Source organism: Dendrobates tinctorius, unplaced genomic scaffold (assembly GCF_039654945.1).
Source record: "Dendrobates tinctorius isolate UK_male_01 unplaced genomic scaffold, ASM3965494v1 ptg000216l, whole genome shotgun sequence".
Lineage (NCBI taxonomy): Eukaryota > Metazoa > Chordata > Amphibia > Anura > Dendrobatidae > Dendrobates > Dendrobates tinctorius.
Genome location: NW_027361883.1, coordinates 717,501 through 741,583, shown reverse-complemented (window position 1 = coordinate 741,583; position 24,083 = coordinate 717,501). Strand labels below are relative to the sequence as shown.

The following is a 24,083-nucleotide window of genomic DNA, read 5'->3' as shown; positions in this document are numbered from 1 at the left end:
TATAGTAGTTATATTCTTGTACATAGGGGTAGTATTATAGTAGTTGTATTCTTGTACATAGAGGCAGTATTATAGTAGTTATATTCTTGTACATAGGGGCAGTATTATAGTAGTTATATTCTTGTACATAGGGGCAGTATTAATAGTAGTTATATCCTTGTACATAGTGTGCAGTATTATAGTAGTTATATTCTTGTACATAGGGGGCAGTATTATAGTTATATTCTTGTACATAGGGGTAGTATTATAGTAGTTATATTCTTGTACATAGGGGCAGTATTATCTTGTACATAGTGTGCAGTATTATAATAGCTATATTCTTATGCACATGGGGCGGTATTATAGTAGTTATATTCCTCTTAGTGGACTCTATTTATGATGTAGTAACACAGTGCTTCAGTTTAGCCTGTAAAAGGTTGTTTTGCTTTTTTTAGAGCTTTTCCATCTTCCAGATCTGCCATACAGGGAGCGTGGTGTAGAAGAAGGAGAAACTAAACAGTGAATATGTGGATTATAGATAGTGTCACCAGGTTCAGGTTGGCACTCACCTCAGACATCTGGGGGAAGAGACTGATGGCTAAAGGGAGAGCCAGTCCAAAGGCAGCAAGGCACACAAGGCTCTGCACGGGGAGGATCAGTTTTGGGTATGTTCGCAGCAGTGACGTCCTGCAATACACACAGAGACGGACAAAGAGTCAACAAAGACAACGCGCCCCTTCCAACATGGAGTCATTCCAACATCACCGGGGTGAGCACAAGCTACAAAGACGTGCCTCTCCTTACAAAAGGAGAATATGACGGCTGTGTGATAATAAAGCTGAAAGCGAATGTCACGAATACAACAGGACACTATTCATTCAGATACCGATCAACGCTACCGGCAGTATGCTCCTTCAGGTGAAAAAGAAAGATGCAGAAAAGGCCAGGAATATTGGTGGAAGGACTGGTGGTAGCGCCTCAACATTCAGGGTTATGATGTTGTCAGATATTTTCCCATATTCCTGAATATTTGTTCCCGTCACTCAAACTCATTGGCTCGGACATTGTCTTTCAATAGTGAGGATATGCGGAGGAGGAGACAGTCAGCAGAATAATGGGCTGACTTTCTTGGAATCTAACATTCAAAATCACTTCTTTAACTTAATACCAAATTCCTGGTTAGAGCCGGGTCATCTTCATGCGCATGAGAACGTTGGCTAGGCCACCAAAGTCAATGGCTAAAGCTGTCCTGCTTCTAATGGGTACAGCCGCCCATAACTTTTATTAATTGTGACATTAAATACTTGTCCGAACATCATTCAAAAGTCATAATGGGAACAGAAAAAAAACCTTTATATTCTAACTCGAGAAGCCAACGGAATTTTTGGTGAAGGAGAAGATCAAAACGTATCACTCCACTAACGAAATAAATAATAAATAAATGGGTGGGAAAAAAATATGTAAAAAAAATATCTTTTTAGTTGCCAATTAAATTATATTATCTATTGTGGTTTTTAATAATAATAATTCTGTATATATATATATATATATATATATATATATATATATATATACACACTCACTGGCCACTTTATTAGGTACACCATGCTAGTAAGGGGTTGGACCCCCTTTTGCCTTCAGAACTGCCTCAATTCTTCGTGGCAGAGATTCAACAAGGTGCTGGAAGCATTCCTCAGAGATTTTGGACCATATTGACATGATGGCATCACACAGTTGGCGCAGATTTGTCGGCTGCACATCCCTGATGCGAATCTCCCGTTCCACCACATCCCAAAGATGCTCTATTGGATTGAGATCTGGTGACTGAGGAGGCCATTTGAGTACAGTGAACTCATTGTCATGTTCAAGAAACCAATCTGAGATGATTCGAGCTTTATGACATGGCGCATTATCCTGCTGAAAGTAGCCATCAGATGCCTGTTCTTAGCTGAGAGGAGTGGTACCCAGTGTGGTCTTCTGCTGCTGTAGCCCATCTGCCTCAAAGTTCGACGCACTGTGCGTTCAGAGATGCTCTTCTGCCTACCTTGGTTGTAACGGGTGGCAATTTGAGTCACTGTTGCCTTTCTATCAGCTCGAACCAGTCTGCCCATTCTCCTCTGACCTCTGGCATCAACAAGGCATTTCCGGCCACAGAACTGCCGCTCACTGGATTTTTTTTCTTTTTCGGACCATTCTCTGTAAACCCTAGAGATGGTTGTGCGTGAAAATCCCAGTAGATCAGCAGTTTCTGAAATTCTCAGACCAGCCCTTCTGGCACCAACAATCATGCCACGTTCAAAGGCACTCAAATCACCTTTCTTCCCCATACTGATGCTCGGTTTGAACTGCAGGAGATTGTCTTGACCATGTCTACATGCCTAAATGCACTGAGTTGCCGCCATGTGATTGGCTGATTAGAAATTAAGTCTTAACACACAGTTGGACAGGTGTACCTAATAAAGCGGCCAGTGAGTGTGTGTGTATATATATATATATATATATATATATATATATATATATCTATATCTATATCTATATCTATATCTATATATATATATATATATATTTTTTTTTTTTTATGTGTCAGTGACTGCCTTCTGGACATCTTCAGGTCAGCAGTCTTCCCCATGATTATGGGGCTACTGAAACAGAATAAGCCATAATCATCAACAATAAGAGAAATAAACACGTGAAATAGATCACTCTGTGTGTAATGACTCTACAGAATGTGAGATTAACTTTTTGCATTGAAGATCCAAAATAAATTAACTCTTTGTTAACTCTCATGATAGTCTAATATATATACTGTACATATACACAAACAAAAAAATATTATATATACAGTGTATATATATATATATATATATATATATACACACACATACATATATATATGTCTTTTTTAAGATAACTATAGGAAATAGAAATCCAAGGATGACTCACGGTCCATCTTTTTTTGAGATTTTTCCTTTTTTTTGAGAATTTAGATAGAAAAAAGTTAAAAAATAATGAGTGAAAGTTAAAAAAAAAAAAAAAATTAATGCAGTGAAATGCATAGAAGAATAGAAGAAAGTTACACCGAACAACTTTAGGAAATAGGCTGAAGAAGCGAAGCATAATCAGGCTGACGAGCTTTGCCTTCTTGCATTCTGCATCTGGTAGTTCAACTTAATCTATTAAATTTTCCCCAGAATATTGTCAAATTACTGTAAAAAACAAAAAATAAAACTTGTAATACATTAAAATTTACAGAAAAAAAGTTACCGTACTCTCAGCAACTTTGAAAAATGTCTTGAAGCACTTAAGCTTAGACTTCCCTCTTTTTTTTGCGCCTGGAAGTTAAATATAATTCATTAATTCCCCCAAAAAATATTGTTACATAATATGAAAAATTTGGGGCAAATTTGAGGAGAGAGATATTTTTTTTCCCCAGTTGTCAGAGCAGAACGGGAAGTTACAGGTGCCGCTCGGCGTAGTGGTAGAGCAGGCGAGGTCTGCTACGACGGTCCCTTCGCTCGGCTGGCTCGATCACTAAATTAACCATATTTTTTTAATGGCGTGGTAGCCGTCCCCTTCTTAACACCAAATCTTGGCAGATACCCATGAAGTTTTTATCAGGCATTTCAAAGCCTTGGGGCTCTTTGTGAAGATGACTGAACCCAACAGATCATTTCTGTCTATCTTCTGCGGCCATCAATAGACCGGTTGGTTCTCCTAATTAACAGTTATCGCTCATTAGGTGGAGGGGATAAGTTTTGGTTGCAGGGTGTCTGCTTCCTATATGCATGTGCACAAAGAAAAATGGATGTGAGAGCAAGTCACTTAATGACTTCAGTAAGCGAACATTCAAATGAGGCCCTAAGGGCTGCGAGTCCCCGATGGAACAGGAGGGCTGAGCCAACCCCGGCTTTGTCTGATGAAACGTCCCCATGATCCAGAGCCAGCGACGTGTGGGAACACCTACGCAGGAAGTAGCACGAGCGATCAGATCTAGCGTGAAAGTGTGTCAGCGACGGCGAGGTGACAGGTACAAGAGACGACACCGCTCGCTGTCTGTGCTCGGGCCAGATTGCCAGCTCTAATGATGGTGTAAGGTTCATTTCATTTTCTCTCAGGTAGAAAACAAAAAAGTGCTTCTGGAGCAGCTGACGCCGTTTCTGTGCCAGCCGCCTCGCTCTGCCATTGTGCTCCAATCTGCATATGTGGCGACACAAAATTTAACAAATGTGACTGAAATAGACAAATCAGGATGTGGGCTTGTGTGTATTGCCACCGCGCCATCATCATGGGGAGGAATAAGTAATGTGCAGCGGCGCTTCATGGCCAGGACCAGAAAAGAACACGTGGGTGGCGTCATGGTCGGAGCAGCTCTTAGATCCCATTCAGTGGGGCACCCCTTCCACTGTGATCGAGGATGGCACAATGGAAACATCCATTGTAATCTATCAAATGGATTCTGGTATCATTCCACGGTGATGTCACTGGAATAAACGCAGGATAGTGATGTCACTGGAATAAGCGCAGGATTGTGATGTCATTGGAATAAGAGTGGCAGTGTGAGGCGTGTCAACAGACAATCCTGGCACAATAACATCAATAAAAAGCTCCAGCAAGTGTCCAGTGTTGCAGAGCGGCATTGGAAGAAAATTTTGCGAGACGATTTCACTGTATTCAAACAGGCAACACTCGCTTTCAAATCTGCCCTCACCTCTGCTAAACAGGTCTACTTCACAGCCTCGTGTCTTCCCTATCCTACAACCCCAGTTATTCAAAACTTTTAACTCCCTCCTCCGCCCACCACTGCCCCCTCCAACCTCCCTCATCTCTGCCGAGGACTTTGCCACACATTTCAAAAATAAGGTCAACCAAACAAGGCAAGTCTTCATTGTTCAACCACCACAACCCCTTTGTATACGACCTATGCCCAAACCCCATAACCTCCCTATCCAACATCGCTGAAGGGGAGCTTAACTGTCTCTTCTCCAAATCACACCTCACCATCCGTGCACTCGACCCCATCCCATCTCCTCCCCAACCTCACCACCACTCTTATCCCATCCCTAACCCACCTCTTCAACCCTTCACTATCTTCTGGTACCTTCCCTTCTGCTTTCAAACATGCAACAATCACACCTATCCTTAAAAAGCCAACCCTCGACCTAACCGCTATGTCCAGCTATCATCCAATATCGCTGCTCCCATTCGCTTCCAAGCTCCTGGAGCAGCACGTCCACACTGAACTTTCCTCCCACATTTCATATAACTTGCTCTTTGACAATCTACAATCTGGTTTCCGCTCCCATGACTCCACTGAGACAGCCCTGACCAAAATTACTAACGACCTACTTACAGCCAAAGCTAGCGGACAATTCACTATACTACTCCTTCTCCTTTGGCATCAAAGACCTCGCCCTATCCTGGATCTCCTCACAACTTACCAACCACACATTTAGCGTTTCCTACTCCCACACTACCTCCTCATCCCACCCTCTCTCTCTCTTGGGAGTCCCCCAAGGCTCTGTTCTAGGACCCCAACTCTTCTCAATCTATACCCTTGGCCTGGGACAACTCATAAAGTCCCATGGATTCCAGTACTACCTGTATGCTGATGACACTCGGATTTACCTCTCTGGCCCAGACGTCACCTCTCCGCTGTCCAGAATTCCAGAATGTCTATCAGCCATATCCTCTTTCTTCTCCTCTCGCTTCCTCAAACTCAATGTGGACAAATCTTAACTCATCATCTTTCCCCCATTTCACAGATCATCCTTTCCTGACCTATCACAATTAACGATATCACACTTTCCCCCATACCAGAAGTCCGCTGCCTCGGGGTAACCCTAGACTCTGCCCTGTCCTTCAAACCGCACATCCAAGCTCTTTCCACCTCCTGTCGCCTCCAGCTCAAAAATATTTCCAGAATCTGTTCTTTCCTCAACCCTCAATCTACTAAAATGCTTGTGCATGCCCTCGTCATCTCCCGCCTCAACTACTGCAACATCCTTTTCTGTGGCCTAACTGCTAACACCCTCGCACCTCTCCAGTCCATCCTTAACTCTGCTGCCCAACTAAATTAATCTCTCTCCTCGCTACTCCTCCGCAAATCTCTTCACTGGCTCCCATTCCCTCAGCGTATCCAGTTCAAATTACTAATACTGACCTACAAGGCCATCTACAACCTGTCCCCTCCCTGTGTCTCTGAGCTCATCTCCCGATACCTTCCCTCACGTAATCTCCGGTCCTCCCAAGACCTCCTTCTCTCCTCCACACTTATTCGCTCCTCACCCAACCGCCTCCTAGACTTCTCCCGAACAGCCCCCATCCTCTGGAATTCTTTGCCCACGTCCGACTACCAACCACATTTGGATCCTTCAGATGGAACCTGAAAACCCACCTCTTCAGGAAAGCCTACAGCCTGCAATGACCCCGCTGCCGCCTAACCACTACCAGAGCTACCACCTCACCATCACTAGAGCTGCTGCAACCCACCAACCTACTGTCTCCTTCCCCACCATCCTGTAGAATGTAGTTGTCACACAACAGCTATTCTGACGACTCAGACCTCGATAAGCGTGAGTTCTGAGTCGCCAACGAGGTCACTCGTCGTTATGGCATCAAACACAGTGATGCGTGCTGGCCAGTGGGACACCAACGATCAAAAAATGGCCTAGGACATTCGAGAACGATCAGCGATATTGCAGTGGGGGGGCCGGTCACCGCTATGTGTCACACGTAGCGAGATCGCTGGCGAGGTCGCTGTTGCGTCACAAAACCTGTGACGTTTCAGCGATCTCGCTATGTGTGAAGTACCCCTAAGTCCGCAAGTGCGGGGTCCTCTCTCCCCTCTATATCAGTCTGTGCTTGTTAGTTTGTTGACTGTAAGTGATATCTGTAATTTGTATGTAACCCCTTCTCATGTACAGCACCATGGAACCAATGGCGCTATATAATAATAAGCGCGGGATTGTGATGTCCTCTGTGCGTTCTAGTTTCATCACAATCCTGCGCTTATTCCAGTGACATCACAATCCTGCGCTTATTCCAGTGACATCACAATCCTGCGCTTATTCCAGTGACATCACAATCCTGCGCTTATTCCAGTGACATCACAATCCTGCGCTTATTCCAGTTTCATCACAATCCTGCGCTTATTCCAGTTTCATCACAATCCTGCGCTTATTCCAGTGACATCACAATCCTGCGCTTATTCCAGTGACATCACAATCCTGCGCTTATTCCAGTGACATCACAATCCTGCGCTTATTCCAGTGACATCGCAATCCTGCGCTTATTCCATTGACATCGCAATCCTGCGCTTATTCCAGTGACATCACAATCCTGCGCTTATTCCAGTTTCATCACAATCCTGCGCTTATTCCAGTTTCATCACAATCCTGCGCTTATTCCAGTTTCATCACAATCCTGCGCTTATTCCAGTGACATCACAATCCTGCGCTTATTCCAGTTTCATCACAATCCTGCGCTTATTCCAGTGACATCACAATCCTGCGCTTATTCCAGTGACATCACAATCCTGCGCTTATTCCAGTGACATCACAATCCTGCGCTTATTCCAGTGACATCACAATCCTGCGCTTATTCCAGTGACATCACAATCCTGCGCTTATTCCAGTGACATCACAATCCCGGGCTTATTCCAGTGACATCACAATCCCGCGCTTATTCCAGTGACATCACAATCCCGCGCTTATACCAGTTTCATCACAATCCCGCGCTTATTCCAGTGACATCACAATCCCGCGCTTATTCCAGTGACCTCACAATCCCGCGCTTATTCCAGTGACCTCACAATCCCGCGCTTATTCCAGTGACATCACAATCCTGCGCTTATTCCAGTGACATCACAATCCTGCGCTTATTCCAGTGACATCACAATCCTGCGCTTATTCCAGTTTCATCACCATCCTGCGCTTATTCCAGTGACATCACAATCCCGCGCTTATACCAGTGACATCACAATCCTGCGCTTATTCCAGTGACATCACAATCCTGCGCTTATTCCAGTGACATCACAATCCTGCGCTTATTCCAGTGACATCACAATCCTGCGCTTATTCCAGTGACATCACAATCCTGCGCTTATTCCAGTGACATCACAATCCTGCGCTTATTCCAGTGACATCACAATCCTGCGCTTATTCCAGTGACATCACAATCCTGCGCTTATTCCAGTGACATCACAATCCTGCGCTTATTCCAGTGACATCACAATCCTGCGCTTATTCCAGTGACATCACAATCCCGGGCTTATTCCAGTGACATCACAATCCCGCGCTTATTCCAGTGACATCACAATCCCGCGCTTATACCAGTTTCATCACAATCCCGCGCTTATTCCAGTGACATCACAATCCCGCGCTTATTCCAGTGACCTCACAATCCCGCGCTTATTCCAGTGACCTCACAATCCCGCGCTTATTCCAGTGACATCACAATCCTGCGCTTATTCCAGTGACATCACAATCCTGCGCTTATTCCAGTGACATCACAATCCTGCGCTTATTCCAGTGACATCACAATCCTGGGCTTATTCCAGTGACATCACAATCCTGGGCTTATTCCAGTGACATCACAATCCTGGGCTTATTCCAGTGACATCACAATCCTGCGCTTATTCCAGTGACATCACAATCCTGCGCTTATTCCAGTGACATCACAATCCTGCGCTTATTCCAGTGACATCACAATCCTGCGCTTATTCCAGTGACATCACAATCCTGCGCTTATTCCAGTTTCATCACAATCCTGCGCTTATTCCAGTGACATCACAATCCTGCGCTTATTCCAGTTTCATCACAATCCCGCGCTTATTCCAGTGACATCACAATCCTGCGCTTATTCCAGTTTCATCACCATCCTGCGCTTATTCCAGTGACATCACAATCCTGTGCTTATTCCAGTGACATCACAATCCTGCGCTTATTCCAGTTTCATCACAATCCTGCGCTTATTCCAGTTTCATCACAATCCTGCGCTTATTCCAGTGACATCAGTCAGTTTTTATCCTGTCTCTGCTGATTATGAGACTTCTGTGAAGATCAGGATGTATAAGTGTAAATTAGCCCCAGTGGCCAAAATAAATATTCCAAGACCACTATTTTTTTTTTTTTTTTTTTTTTTTAAGTACCACATGTAATATCAAAATAAACCTTCATTTTTTAATGCATGTAACAGAAATCACCGGCTGATAATAGGCAACGTTCTGATAGCAGCGTTCCTTTAGCATCTGAGCAGGATGCAGGATCTGGTGGTCTGCGCAGAGCGCGCTGCCATCGATCGGCGAGGGGCTGCAGCCTAGCACATCATTTACACGCTCTCTACTCTTGCACTATTGTGTTGCTTGTAGCCGCAGGACGTCTCGCCTTCCCCATTATTATTTACTACAATTATTTTTGGTCATTTTCTACTTTTCACAACGTCAAAACCCCTTTTCTTTTCCTGTCTGGCGATAGATATCCGATCGCAAAAAATAATAATTATGTCGTTAAAATAAAAATAAAATGTGGAACAGGGGTATAAATTGGTGAAACTTTGCCCGGAATTTAGAATTTTGAAAATAAACACATAAAATATCATAATATTGGTATGAAATAGTAAAGGTAGTACAATTATAAAAAAAAAGCATATAAATGTAAAAAATAAAAAAAAATAAAAAAAATCTCCCCCACCTTCCAAAAGAAAAAAAAATTGTACAAACACGGTCACTTTTTTTGTTCCTTTTTCAAATGCAGAAATTTTGGCACAAAAAAAAAAGGCACATTTAAATCCACTTGAAGTGTCATCCAGGCCTCATTGCACAGGTAATAATACTGCAAGTATCAATGGGACCGATGATGTCAAAATCGAATATCAAGGTCGAAAAGAAAGAAAAAATGATTGCTCTTATTTACCTTATTTTATTTATTTTTTTTTTTAGTTTGCACAAATATGTAGAATGCAGCATTAATATTTTAATTTTGAAATATTCATGTATTTTTTGAGTCTACTATTTTTATATAATGACGTACTGGTACGCAACAAAAACTGTGGTATATCTATTAGAAAAAAAAAAAAAAAAAAACAGGTTGCAGGTCTAAAATTCTCAGAAACAAACAAACCCATGAAAAGGTTAGAGAAAAAAATAGATTGAAATATATAAAAATTGACTGGAAAGTGTAAACTATAAAGAAAAAAAAAAGAAAAAAAAAAATCTGATTTTACCAACAATAAAATAAAATGATAGGACTTTAAGTAATAAGCTAAAATAAAACTACAAAAAAATTAGACATGTGACGGTTCAATTAAAAGAAAAAGTAAATTAAATAAATATATTATATAAAATAACAATTTTATAATAATTTAACAATAAATGTAATATAAAATTTTTTTAATAAATTATCTAAAAATGTATAAAAAAAATTATATATATACACACACAGTGATTTTTTTTATTTATTGAACCATTTAACACAGATAATTTACACTATATCTATATATATTGACAAATATAAATTAATAAATAAATCTACGTACTGCGGGTTTGGAACTCTTCAGGACATTAGTATTCATGATTAGTGCAGGTTTCTCACCACTTCCGAGGTCTCATTACATCTGGACGCTTTTAAGTGTAATTTACAAAGAGCGGCAGATCGTAATGAATCTTTCCGGCTACACGGCAGGAAGGAGCGCCGTTAGGACAACGCCGGGGAGTCCCCCGGACCGCAGTCTGGGTACTTGCAGTATGAGGAGGACTGATGACCGATTGCCGCAGGTGCAAACAAAAATGGGAAAAACCATTCTGCACAAATAGTATTTTTTTTCCCAGAAAGCTACCCGTGTACTCTGTCCAGAGATTATTCTTAGAAAACCCATTATTTTAATCAGCTGTACAGTATATGTAATATTCCTGCATTACATATATATTTTACTCTTATTCTTTTGTATATAGCTGTGTAACATTTTTTCTCAGCAATTTTTTTTTTTTTATAAGTTTTTCTTTTTAATGTTCTGTAATTTTCTTTAGCGTATTTCACGTTAGGAAGGACGTAGCGCGTGTTAGTATAACTGCGGTAATTATTTATATTTTTTACGGTAATGTGATTTTTGTGATTATAGGCATGATTTTTATTTACCATTTTGGGTTTTTTTTTCTTTATTAATTTTATAATTTATTTTACTTTTCCAGGAATTTCCCACTGTACATTGGCCCCTGTAAATCGGACGCAGATCAGGACACAGCGCACGGCACGGCCGGCGGCTCTCCCGACCCAAGCATGAAAGCTGCATAGAAATAAATGAAGCTGCCGCTCTCGGAGTGGGGAGAGCCGTCGGCCAGTCTGAGCACTGTGTGCCGATCTCGCTTAGATTTATACGGAAGATTTTTAGCCCTGTCATGATGGCTGTCACTGATGGGGATGTGCAAAGTTTAGTTTGACCCAGAAGCTGCCGTGATTCCAGTGATTCCGTGATCCGTCACGTGACCGTTGGGACCAATAGATGTAGCGGCCTCTGTCTTATGTTGAGCTTTCATCTTCTCTGGGTGCTCAACAGTCTCTGACAGCCCGGTACCCAACATTCAGTGCTCTTACATTGCAAAAGGGCATTTAGATTGTACATAGCCGCATTAAGGCTACATACCAGGTACATAGAGTAGCCATAGAAGTCTATGGGTCCGGTGGTACTTTATGCCACCAATTTTTTACTGAGTCATCCAATAAGGTTCTCGGATAATTATGGAATTCAAGAGAAAATTATTGTCAAATTTTCCATAGGAAAGTACAGAGGAACTGCATTGACCCCATTAAGGTGCCATACGAAGCCGACCCACAAAGCGCCTGTGGATCTCTACCATGGACCTGAAAATCCCGGCTCTGCCTTGTGCACGTTATTTAATAAAGCCAAAACTAATGTATGCACATTGACTGACATAAATCTTGAAATAAACAAGGCAAAAAGCAACTCAAAATGGATATGAGGTCCAATCGTGACACCGTCCACTAAAGTCTTTGAGTTGCATAAAGAAGTCTGAAAAATGTAAAATAAAAATTCCAAATTTATGGCCAAAATGACTAGAAATCCTAAAGCCCTAAATCCACCAAATCTAGATGGTTTCACCATAATATAGATATTTACCATGATAATAATGGTAAAATGAACGCAGCAATAAATGTATCCGTAGTTATTACTAGAAAAAACAGCGCCCCCGGTGGACAAGTGATGACATCTTTTTAATGACCATGTGCATCGCAGGAAACATCCGACATGGCTGCAATATAAGATATGGGATAACTTATGACAACAGTGATCATCTCCGACGGATCGCTTAGTAATGTTCCCGTACACTGTCCCCAGTGTTCAGCTCGGCCTCCTCTCCACCCTGGCTCTGTCATTCAGCTGTAATTAATGCCCTGTTGGTCTTTCCACAATCACCTAAGCCCAACAAAACAGGCGAGAAAAGAGAGAACCAATTTAAAATTAACAGTGGATAACGTGAGACATCCTGCCGAGTGGTAACGAAGAAGTCCGGTCCACATTACAATGGATGGAACATCCTAATTAAGCAAAGATATGACTTCATTGAGAAAGTGGGAAGGGGGTGATCCTCCACCTCCCCCCAATTAAACAAAGAAGGTGCCATTTCTTAATTGGACATCTGATTTAGAGATCTGACAGTTCAGCATAAAATGATTTATAATTAGAAATGGTCAGTGGAATTCCATCTACAAGACGGAAGAGGACGAGACACTCAACGAGAAGATGAGGCCACGTTCTCCGAGCTGTCAGTAATGCGGAATATTAGCTGAACGCTTGTATTATTTGCACCTTATGCTTTCAACATTTTTATTTCTAAGATTGACAGTCATGGGGATAAGCCATAACCTATTTGTGGCCCAGTTCATGACCCTGTCGGGAGCTTCTATCTAAATCTCCAAAAACCATGATTCAGACATGCCCCGAAGAAGCCATTGACTTTGATGAGGTGGACATGAAGAATGGACACTGCCAGATGGGCGGTCAAAGGAATGTCATTTTAGGTAGACAATAGAAAAGTCTACTGCGCTATTGTGTCTGCTAGGAGGAAGGTCAAACAGAGCCCAAGGTTTCCTAGTTTGGATGCCTTATTGAAGTCAATAGTTCTGTTGGGGGTATTTTTGAACCCCACAGAAGTGGTGTGAGCCTGACAATATGTGGCTGCGCATATGAATGCAACTGCACCGCCAACAACTTCTCGAAATCTGAAAACTCCACCTTTCTATGGATCATAGATAGCCATCTAGTAGATGCAGTCCAATGTACGAGTGTAGCTGTAATAGGAAACATCCAGTCACCACTACATGACCCCATGGAACTTTCAACTAATGCCCATGTAATGATGGTGACATGGGACTGGAGTGTTACATACAAATACAACTCAATATTACTCTTTCATAGAGCAGAGTACTGCTTCAATGAGGAGTTCAGTCATGAGAAGAACCTGTGGGACTTTTACCGACGATGATTGGCTAATGGTTCACAGGATTACAACATATTCACCATTCTTTCCACAGGCTACTCTCAAACCATCAACTATCTTCATGTATTTAATGCCATACTCTTAGACTTGAGAGAACAAGTGCTCAGCTCCTCACTAACCATGTCCTTGCAACCAGGGGAGTACAACACAAGTGGTGGCCAGTGGTTGGGGCCCAAGTGGTGGAACCCACAGTAATCCAGTTATCACACGCGCAATGGATAGATGATAATTTAAGTAGACTGGAACAACTTTATACTATCTTCCCTCCTCAAACCACTTTTTTACCCATCTCCTGATACATTCACTCCATTCTTTCATGGTTATAGTCTTTAATCCGTAAATCTTCAGTGCCTCCTGATAACGCTCTTTATTCCTTTTAAATGCTGATTCAATTTATTTCCGAATGAATATTGTCATCTTCAATCCTACCTTTATTCCCTCTTGGTTATATGGTTTATTCCCTCATGGTTCTGCTCCCCCTCCTTCACTCCCTTCCTGGCTATGCTCTTTCTTTGTTCTCTTCTGGGTCCTGTCTACTTTGTTGTTCAATCCTAGTTATGCTTTTCTTCAATTTCCCCTGAACAGACTCTTCTTAATTTCCTTCTGTGTATTTTCCTCTTCACTCCCATCAAATTAGGCCTCCTTCATCTCTACTTCCTGCTTGTGATCTTCTTCATTCTCTGTTGGTTCTTCTGATATTCAAATCCTCCTGGCTATACCATCCTTTCCCTGCTGTCATGACCTTATTCCCAGCCATTTGCTTTCTGTTTTGGTATTCTTCATTCCTACCTGACTAAGCTCTTTTTTTAATTCCTTCCCCGGCCAGGCTCTCCTTCGCTCCTCTCCTTCGCTCCCTTCCCGGCCAGGCTCTCCTTCGCTCCCTTCCCGGCCAGGCTCTCCTTCGCTCCCTTCCCGGCCAGGCTCTCCTTCGCTCCCTTCCCGGCCAGGCTCTCCTTCGCGCCCTCCCCGGCCAGGCTCTTCTTCGCTCCCTCCCCGGAGGGGCTATTTTTCACTCCCTCCCCGGCCAGGCTCTCCTTCGCTCCTTCCCCGGCCAGGCTCTCCTTCGCTCCCTCCCCGGCCAGGCTCTCCTTCGCTCCCTCCCCGGCCAGGCTCTCCTTCGCTCCCTCCCCGGCCAGGCTCTCCTTCGCTCCCTCCCCGGCCAGGCTCTCCTTCGCTCCCTCCCCGGCCAGGCTCTCCTTCGCTCCCTCCCCGGCCAGGCTCTCCTTCGCTCCCTCCCCGGCCAGGCTCTCCTTCGCTCCCTCCCCGGCCAGGCTCTCCTTCGCTCCCTCCCCGGCCAGGCTCTCCTTCGCTCCCTCCCCGGCCAGGCTCTCCTTCGCTCCCTCCCCGGCCAGGCTCTCCTTCGCTCCCTCCCCGGCCAGGCTCTCCTTCGCTCCCTCCCCGGCCAGGCTCTCCTTCGCTCCCTCCCCGGCCAGGCTCTCCTTCGCTCCCTCCCCGGCCAGGCTCTCCTTCGCTCCCTCCCCGGCCAGGCTCTCCTTCGCTCCCTCCCCGGCCAGGCTCTCCTTCGCTCCCTCCCCGGCCAGGCTCTCCTTCGCTCCCTCCCCGGCCAGGCTCTCCTTCGCTCCCTCCCCGGCCAGGCTCTCCTTCGCTCCCTCCCCGGCCAGGCTCTCCTTCGCTCCTTCCCCGGCCAGGCTCTCCTTCGCTCCCTCCCCGGCCAGGCTCTCCTTCGCTCCCTCCCCGGCCAGGCTCTCCTTCGCTCCCTCCCCGGCCAGGCTCTCCTTCGCTCCCTCCCCGGCCAGGCTCTCCTTCGCTCCCTCCCCGGCCAGGCTCTCCTTCGCTCCCTCCCCGGCCAGGCTCTCCTTCGCTCCCTCCCCGGCCAGGCTCTCCTTCGCTCCCTCCCCGGCCAGGCTCTCCTTCGCTCCCTCCCCGGCCAGGCTCTCCTTCGCTCCCTCCCCGGCCAGGCTCTCCTTCGCTCCCTCCCCGGCCAGGCTCTCCTTCGCTCCCTCCCCGGCCAGGCTCTCCTTCGCTCCCTCCCCGGCCAGGCTCTCCTTCGCTCCCTCCCCGGCCAGGCTCTCCTTCGCTCCCTCCCCGGCCAGGCTCTCCTTCGCTCCCTCCCCGGCCAGGCTCTCCTTCGCTCCCTCCCCGGCCAGGCTCTCCTTCGCTCCCTCCCCGGCCAGGCTCTCCTTCGCTCCCTCCCCGGCCAGGCTCTCCTTCGCTCCCTCCCCGGCCAGGCTCTCCTTCGCTCCCTCCCCGGCCAGGCTCTCCTTCGCTCCCTCCCCAGCCAGGCTCTCCTTCGCTCCCTCCCCGGCCAGGCTCTCCTTCGCTCCCTCCCCAGTCAGGTTCTTCTTTGCTGCCTTTGTGATCCTAGTCCATTCCCAAAATAAAGAGGATATGGTGCTCTACATATTACTTGTATATGACTTGTACCCCTTTAGTATTAACCACTCTATTGTGCAAGAACAACAGAGGTGCAAAAAGCCAAGGAGCACCAAAGTGGTTTTAGGTGGAGCAAAACCAACCAAAATCGATGCCAAGGTTATAACTTCTCATTCCTCAGGTACACATTTGCGTTGGAAGCACATTTTAGAGCCTCAGTCGCCTTTTTGTCATATTTGCCAGAAAAAAATAGCACAATATGCAGCATTATTTTTCCCAGTACTGTGACAGACAATACCGTGACAGACCCCAATAAAGTCAATAAGGTCTGTGGAGTGCTGTTAGTGTCCCTTGCATGACGGATCAGGAACACAGTCATTTTCAGTTTTCTTCACCTAAGCTAAAAACGGAAATTAGAAATGTTCAGTGCAGGTCTCCTAACCTTAGAATGGTCACTCTTGCCTGTAAGAAGACTAAAATGTGCAACCTCATGAATGTCCAACATTTCTTGGACCTTTGTGGATTAGTGGGGTAAAGTTTCTCCTTATGGAGAGCTTGACGATGGCTCAGGGAGAGTTGCAGACCATGCAATGCTTCGCGGGAAAAGAGGTATGAAAATTATCCCTCTTCCAAGAGGAATAATAATAGATGTCTAGGGCATCTATTGGGGACAGCTAATAAGTCAATGTCTGACCCTTTAAAGAGCCTTGAGATATGACTTCGGATATTCCAATCAGGAAACACTTCCATCGGTGGGCAGCTGTGTCAGACCTCTTGCTCCTCATCGGTGAAGGGATGGATGCTGGTTGTTTGGGTGAGTCCTCTAATGAAGGTTTCTTGAAGGGGCAAAGTATTTCTTCTTTAAAGATAGTCAAAACTCCATGCTAGGAATGAATGGGGCTTGTTCATGCAGAAGAAGTTTTCTCTCATCAAAATGAAAGAAGAAACACCAGAGCCTGTGTTGACGATGAAAGGAGCATAGGTTCTGGTACATGTGTGCTTAGCATGCACAGCACGTGGGATCCAGCCAGTGACTTCACCGGTTGTGTCTGACAGTTGTGACACGTCTGTCTCAGGTACACAATGACCAGGCGGCAGAGCACTCTGTAACCCTGTGTGTGCCTCACATCTGCTGTGCAGACGTCATCACACCTGCCGTTACCCCTCAGCACCTTGCTCATTACAGCTTTGTGCTCTGCATAATGTGGTAGGGCCCCCCCGGTGTAATGCACGAGGTGATTTTACCTCCATGAGGAAGATCATAGTATAAGAGCAGAGAAGTCCCGGGGAGCAGCTCCTGGAGCAGATCATGACTCCACCACAAGATGAAAACCTAAAACATAACTTGAAAAAAATAGGACAGTATGGGAGATCAATTGGAGTTCAACGACCAATCAGGTTCTAGCATCATGTCTACTTTACCCTCAGCTGCATAAGCACAGGCAAGTATCAGCTTGGCTTAGGCCCTCTCGGGTCAGGTACCAGATTAGCTTGGGCCCTCTTGTGTCATGTACCAGCTTGACTGGGATCCTTATGTGTCAGGTATCAGATTAGCATCAGGCTCCTCGGGTCATGTACCAGTTTGACTTGGGCCTGCTCAATTCATGTACCAGCTTGGCATCGGCCTGCTCGGGTCAGGTACCAGATTGGCATCAGCTCTTTCGGGTCATGTACCAGCTTGGCATGGGACTCTCAGGTCAGTTACCATATTGGCATCAGCCCTCTTGGGTCATGTACCAGCTTGACTTGGGCCCTTATGGTTCAGGTATCATAGTAGCATCAGCCCTCATGTACCAGTTTGGCTTGGGCCTGCTCAATTCATGTACCAGCTTGGCATCGGCCTGCTCGGGTCAGGTACCAGATTGGCATCAGCTCTTTCAGGTCATGTACCAGCTTGGCATGGGACTCAGGTCAGTTACCATATTGGCATCAGCCCTCTTGGGTCATGTACCAGCTTGACTTGGGCCCTTATGGTTCAGGTATCATAGTAGCATCAGCCCTCTCGGTCATGTACCAGTTTGGCTTGGGCCTGCTCAATTCAAGTACCAGCTTGGCATCGGCCTGCTCGGGTCAGGTACCAGATTGGCATCAGCTCTTTCAGGTCATGTACCAGCTTGACATGGGACTCTCAGGTCAGTTACCATATTGGCATCAGCCCTCTTGGGTCATGTACCAGCTTGACTTGGGCCCTTATGGTTCAGGTATCATAGTAGCATTAGCCCTCTCGGTCATGTACAAGTTTGGCTTGGGCCTGCTCAAGTCATGTACCAGCCTGGCATCGGCCCACTTGGGTCATATGCTAGTTTGGCTTGGACCAGCTCGGGTCAGGTACCATATTGGCATCAACCCTCTCGAGTCAGGTACCAGATTGGCATGGGCCTCTTGAGTCAGGTACCAGTTTGGCATCAGCCCACTCGGGTCATGTATCAGTTTGGCTTGGGCCTGCTCGGGTCAGGTACCAGATTGGCATCGGCTCTCATGGGTCATGAACCAGTTTGGCAAAGGCCTTTTAGGTAAAGTACCAGATTTGTATTGACCCGCTGGGGTCAGGTACCAGCTTGACATCAGCCCTCTCGTGTCAGGTACCAACTTAGCAAGGGCCTCTTGGGTCAGGTACCAGCTTGGCATGAACTTCTTGGGTGAGGTACCATATTAGCATCAGCCCTCTCAGGTCAGGTACCAGCTTGGCATTAGCCCTCTCGGTTCAGCTACCAGCTTGGCATGGGCCTCTTGGGTCAGGTACCAGATTAGCTTCAACCCTCTCGGGTCAGGTAACAGCTTGGCATCAGCCCTCTCGGGTCAGTGGGCCTTGGCATATCCAAGCTAACCGTTTGACGCCCGCCCAGTGCAATATTATGTTGAGCTTTAGGAGAACAGAAATTAAATGTAGAGGAATAAAGGAAGCTAAATCAAGCTTTCTCCCTGAGGACGTGCAGCAGAAGTTTAAAAGTAGCTCTGGAGGGTTTAGAGAAGTTATGTAAAAATTGATATAAGTAGGATATAAACATTTATGACAGGATAACGGGTCTGCAGTGCAGATTCTTCATACTGCAGGGTCCGGTATTATGGGTCTCTCCGGCCCTTTATATCCTGGAGAACGCAGTCATATACTAACCCTCAGTATCGCTGGGCGATACAATGGTGACCTCTACAGGATTATAGAGGTGCTGAATGAGAGGCTCAAACACTCGTATGTGCAGAACATCCTGGTCCAAACCTAGGGTGGTGGTCAAACCATTCTAGATAATATTTAGTGCTTTCCAGCAGTTCCGCACCAGAATCATCCTAATTTGTATGGCACTCACATTGTTCACTTGCTATATTCAGAAAGGCTCTCCAAGCAAACCGTATAAGTTGGGGCAAGTTGACATGCATGTATTGTAAAGTCAAGGAAATTGAGTTCTAGCACCTATTGTGCTGGCAGCATGCTCAAACAAAAGAACCACGTACTAATGCTACGAGCCTGACAAGATGAACTGTGGCAGTTTTTGTCAAATAAGAGTGCCACGCTATTAGTTTTTGTGAAATGACGGGGCGTATTAACCTGCACTCTTTTGCATGCTTTAGCAATCATTTGATCAAATATTGGGTGAGGTCTGGAACATAGAAGGAGGAGGGGTCAGGCGACAGCGTCACCGAGGAGGGGTCAGGCATGAGGGCCACGAGGAGCATGAGGGCCACGAGGAGCATGAGGGCCACGAGGAGCATGAGGGCCACGAGGAGGAGTCAGGCATTAGTGTCACAAGGAGGAGTCAGCGATCAGTGTCATGAAGAGGAGTCAGGCATCAGTGGCAATAGGAGTATTATGGTGCTCCTAGTTTTATTATTATTACTGATGTGCAGTGTGATCCTTGATATTGTGCAGGTAGCACACAATGTACGAGTCTTCCTCATACGAGGCCATTGTTCCTGTCTACTCTTGGCAGAATATGGTAATACAGTTCTTCAGTAGAGCGGCGTATACCGGCTTAGTAATGATGTGCTCCATGTCTGTTTCAGACCCATATTTCTCGTGTGATGGCTCTCATGACTTCTGTCTGGTTAGGGAAGGAATTACGTCTCATTTAGACAAGCTAGGTTTCCGCCTATGACCAACACTATGGAGGGGATAGATTGAATACTAATTAATGACATTTTTGGCCACATTCTAGACACATCCTCTGCGTTTCCTAGGGGTAGATGCCCTTTGCTCACCTTCATGGCTCATGGACATGTATTGATCATTAGCAGTTATCTAAGAGATCTCACAAGAAAGTTGCCCCATTACAGGGCTCACCTGAGGTGTCATCCGACAGGTCTACACACAACCTGACACAGGGTGTGCACAGATAAGCCACAGGTAGCTGCCGTCATAAAACCAGGGCAGATCATGTTGTGCTCCAAGATCACAAGCAGATAACCTGCCTCTAACATGGAAACAAGCTGGCAATAAATCCAGATGGCAGATATGAGGCTTTGAAGCCATTGTAGGTAATGCATTCCGGCTATGTGACCTCCTGTCCTGCAGGCGGACAGCCCCTCACATCAAAGAGGTCTCCACTGGGCCAGCACTGGGACATCTGCCCCAACTGGTCTGCACTGGAAGGATGCTTGATGCTATGCGACCATGGAGGCAGAGGTTTGCCCACCTTGTCCCTATCAATGATTTTTACCCTTTATAAACCAAGGCCCTTATTTTATTACCATTTTTTACTTTTTTCTCCACGTTTTATCAGCCATAACTTAGTTAACTTTTAACCTTGTTATTTTTCTGTCACTACCACGCTATGGGGGAACAAGCTGTAGTATCATTCTCGGCTACATATTTTTTTTCTTTATGTTCCATTCTTCATTTTTCGATGTTCATTTTGTTGGGTAAATGGAGTAATATTTTAATCTTTTGGCAGTTATGGGCGAGGTGATATAAACTATGTTTTGTTTTCTTTTTTTAGCCTTGTGGTGTGATCATCTGCCCTTCTAAAGAATATGGGGCCTCTCAACTCTCCTTCAACAGATGTTATTGGGGAAGAGAAGGATCGGTCACATCTGCTTTCAAATGACCGATCCTTCTGATGCCCGGGTTATGAGCCGCTGCTATAGGAGTTTGCTGGACACCGAGGAGCCTGAGGGACGTCAAGGAGCCTGCAGGTTGCCAAGGAGCCTGAGGAACATCAAGGAGTTTGTGGGTCACCGAGGAGTCTGACGAACGTCAAGGAACCTGTGTGTAACTGAGGAGCATGAGGAATGTCAAGGAGCCTGTGGGTCGCTGAGGAGACTGAGTAACATCAAGGAGCCTGTGGGTCACCAAGGAGTCTGAGGAACGTAAAGGAGCCTGTGGGGCACCGAGGAGCCTGAGGAATGTCAAGGGGACATCACGGAGCTTGCGGGATGGTGAGAAGCCTGCAGGATGCAGAGGACCCTGCAAGATGTCAAGTAGCCTGTGGGACAACAAGGAGCCTGCGGAACACAGAGCAGGCTGCCAAATGTTGAGAAGCTGGTGTGTTGCCAATGAATTTGAAACTTCAAGCAGCCTGTGGAACAACGATGAGCATGCAGGATGCCATGGAGAATGGCAGTTAGAGTCAGTAATGAGCGGTCACAGAGGAGCACTTAGGAAGCAACCCGGGGGCAGATTAGAATGTCAGGTCTCCACCGCAGCTCCGGTCGAAAACCTCTGATGGAGGATAGGAGCAATGAGAAAATGGAAAACGGTCTTAGGTGCGCAGGAAAGAGACTCAGACAAGAGATGGGTTTAAACCACAACGCGTTTCGAGTCGACAGAGGATCAGTCTTCAACAGGTGGATGATGTAGACGGATCCTCCGTCGAAACGCATAGTGGTTTAACCCCATCTCTCGTCTGAGTACCCTTCCTGCGCTCCTAAGACCGTTATCCATTTTCTCATGGAGAATGGCAGTGGCGCTCTCATAGAGAACATAGGAAGTCTCGACTGAGTATTTTTGTGCGAGGGGAGAGTCGGCTGACGGCTATCCAATGTGTATGGGGGGCCTAACATTGCCGCCATAGTGGCTTTCATTAAATTCTTCGCTGTCGACATAGCTTATCAGCATCTTACTACTGAGCAGGGAATATCTACACCAGCAGCCAATTAGGCTCTGCTCACTCTACATTTCAGTCACGGGTTACAAAAATACATTTATAAAAATATTTAAAAAATGTGGATTATTTTTGGGAGGTCTCAAAAAGTTAATGTACAGAGGGTGGAAACCATGAAATATCTTGTGATCTCACCAGTCAAAACTAGAAGACCTAGACCATGCGCAAAAAAACCCACAAAGGACACTTGCTGGCGCAAAGTTGTGAAAGATCACCCACTGCGGCCATTTTCATGATGGGCCATCATCGGCCATCATAGTCATCATTATCTGTCATCATTATCAGTCATCATTGTGATCAAACAAAGTTCCAACCTGACAGATGAGGGTTTGGCAGGCAGCAGTCTGCCGCCACTTCATGAATTATAGTTTGCATTTAATTTTAAAATTAAAAGGTTAAAATTGGCCATTTTGGATGATTTACTGATCCAGCTTAAACAAGGTGTCCCAAAATCTACATTTTTGCACTCCTTCGGGCACGAACTTTCTCGAAAGCGCGTGTACAACAGAATATAGGCAACACAAGACAAAGAGCCCACCCATCTCCCACATCTGAAGAAGCTGGTGGCGGTCTACTCTGCTTCTTCTACTCAAGTCATGAACGTGGGATGGGCACCAGGATCTCCTGCCTCAAGTGGTTGGAAGTATATTGGTGTCAGGCAGCAGCTGAAAGCCGCCTCATTTTAGTCATTGCATGGCATTCTCCTGTGAGCAGAGATGGACTATGGCGATGATTTAGGGGGCAGACGGAGCACTTACTTTTCAAGTCCAGACATTATAATGGGAGGTAGTACGAGGATAGGCATGGGGAGCACCACTCTGGTGAGAGCTGTCTCTAGCAGCGCCTGGAAAGAGACAGGAAGGAGGGTTAGACCACGTTGACACGGCACAGACATGCTCAGCGTCATTTCACGTCACGTGTGATCAGCAGACATATGTGTCCCCTGGAGAACAAACCACCTGGGGGCTGCGAAACATGAGGTGCATACATCCAGACTGGGTAAGGTCTCCACAATTCCACACGTGGCAGGTACATCCAGCGTGGATTGTGTGGTACGCGGCGTGTGCCATATCTGATGTAGAAGGGGCCGGATTCATTGAGGAAATTTACAGTTATATTCAATGGAAAAGTGCGAGAATCTGAATTATTGTGGATTACTGCACACGACCAAATCACCTGCCCCGAGACCCGCGGAGGCCGCCTGTGATGATGTCTCGTCTCATGTGACCATTGTAGCCAATCTGAGGCTGAAGCAGCCACATGGCATGAGTCGTCCACAGGGAAATCAGGATCAAAATAAGATTTCCCTCAGCAGATCTGTCATCAGAATTCACTATACAAACTGCACATAGCATTACATAAATCTAACAGACCTGATGGGGCTAGTGCAATTCAGGTCAGACTGCATAATCCTGATCATAAAATGATCGTCTATCCAGCTGAAGAGTGACAGTGCTTATGAGTCTATGAGTATTCAATCACCGCCCACTCGGCCTGTCAGCTGTTCAATCTCCGCCCACTCGGCCTGACAGCTGTTCAATCTCCGCCCACACGGCCTGACAGCTGTTCAATCTCCGCCCACACGGCCTGACAGCTGTTCAATCTCCGCCCACTCGGCCTGACAGCAGTTCAATCTCCGCCCACTCGGCCTGACAGCAGTTCAATCTCCGCCCACTCGGCCTGACAGCAGTTCAATCTCCACCCACTCGGCCGACAGCAGTTCAATCTCCGCCCACTCGGCCTGTCAGCTGTTCACTCTCCGCCCACTCGGCCTGTCAGCTGTTCACTCTCCGCCCACTCGGCCTGACAGCTGTTCAATCTCCGCCCACACGGCCTGACAGCTGTTCAATCTCCGCCCACACGGCCTGACAGCAGTTCAATCTCCGCCCACACGGCCTGACAGCAGTTCAATCTCCGCCCACTCGGCCTGACAGCAGTTCAATCTCCGCCCACTCGGCCGACAGCTGTTCACTCTCCGCCCACTCGGCCTGACAGCTATTCACTCTCCGCCCACTCAGCCTGACAGCTGTTCACTCTCCGCCCACTCGGCCTGACAGCTGTTCACTCTCCGCCCACTCGGCCTGACAGCTGTTCAATCTCCGCCCACTCGGCCTGACAGCTGTTCAATCTCCGCCCACTCGGCCTGACAGCTGTTCAATCTC

The 24,083-nt window shown here is 46.2% G+C and overlaps 1 protein-coding gene across 4 annotated transcripts in view; it reads right to left on the bottom strand.

Moving 5' to 3' along the window:
• SFXN5 (sideroflexin 5) overlaps window positions 1–24,083 on the bottom strand; it is a 260,274-nt gene that overhangs the window by 90,896 nt on the left and 145,295 nt on the right. For 2 of the 4 annotated variants that reach the window (XR_012222340.1, XM_073555065.1), the window contains exons 12-13: window positions 22,680–22,765; window positions 549–666 (exon numbers count right to left, since the gene is read on the bottom strand). Coding sequence is in view for 2 of the 4 variants with exons in the window: in XM_073555065.1 (XP_073411166.1) it covers window positions 549–666; window positions 22,680–22,765 (204 nt within the window). In the remaining 2 variants the exon portion in view is untranslated. The remainder of the gene's footprint in view (window positions 1–548; window positions 667–22,679; window positions 22,766–24,083) is intronic. The other 2 variants (XR_012222341.1, XM_073555066.1) reach the window with 1 other exon arrangement.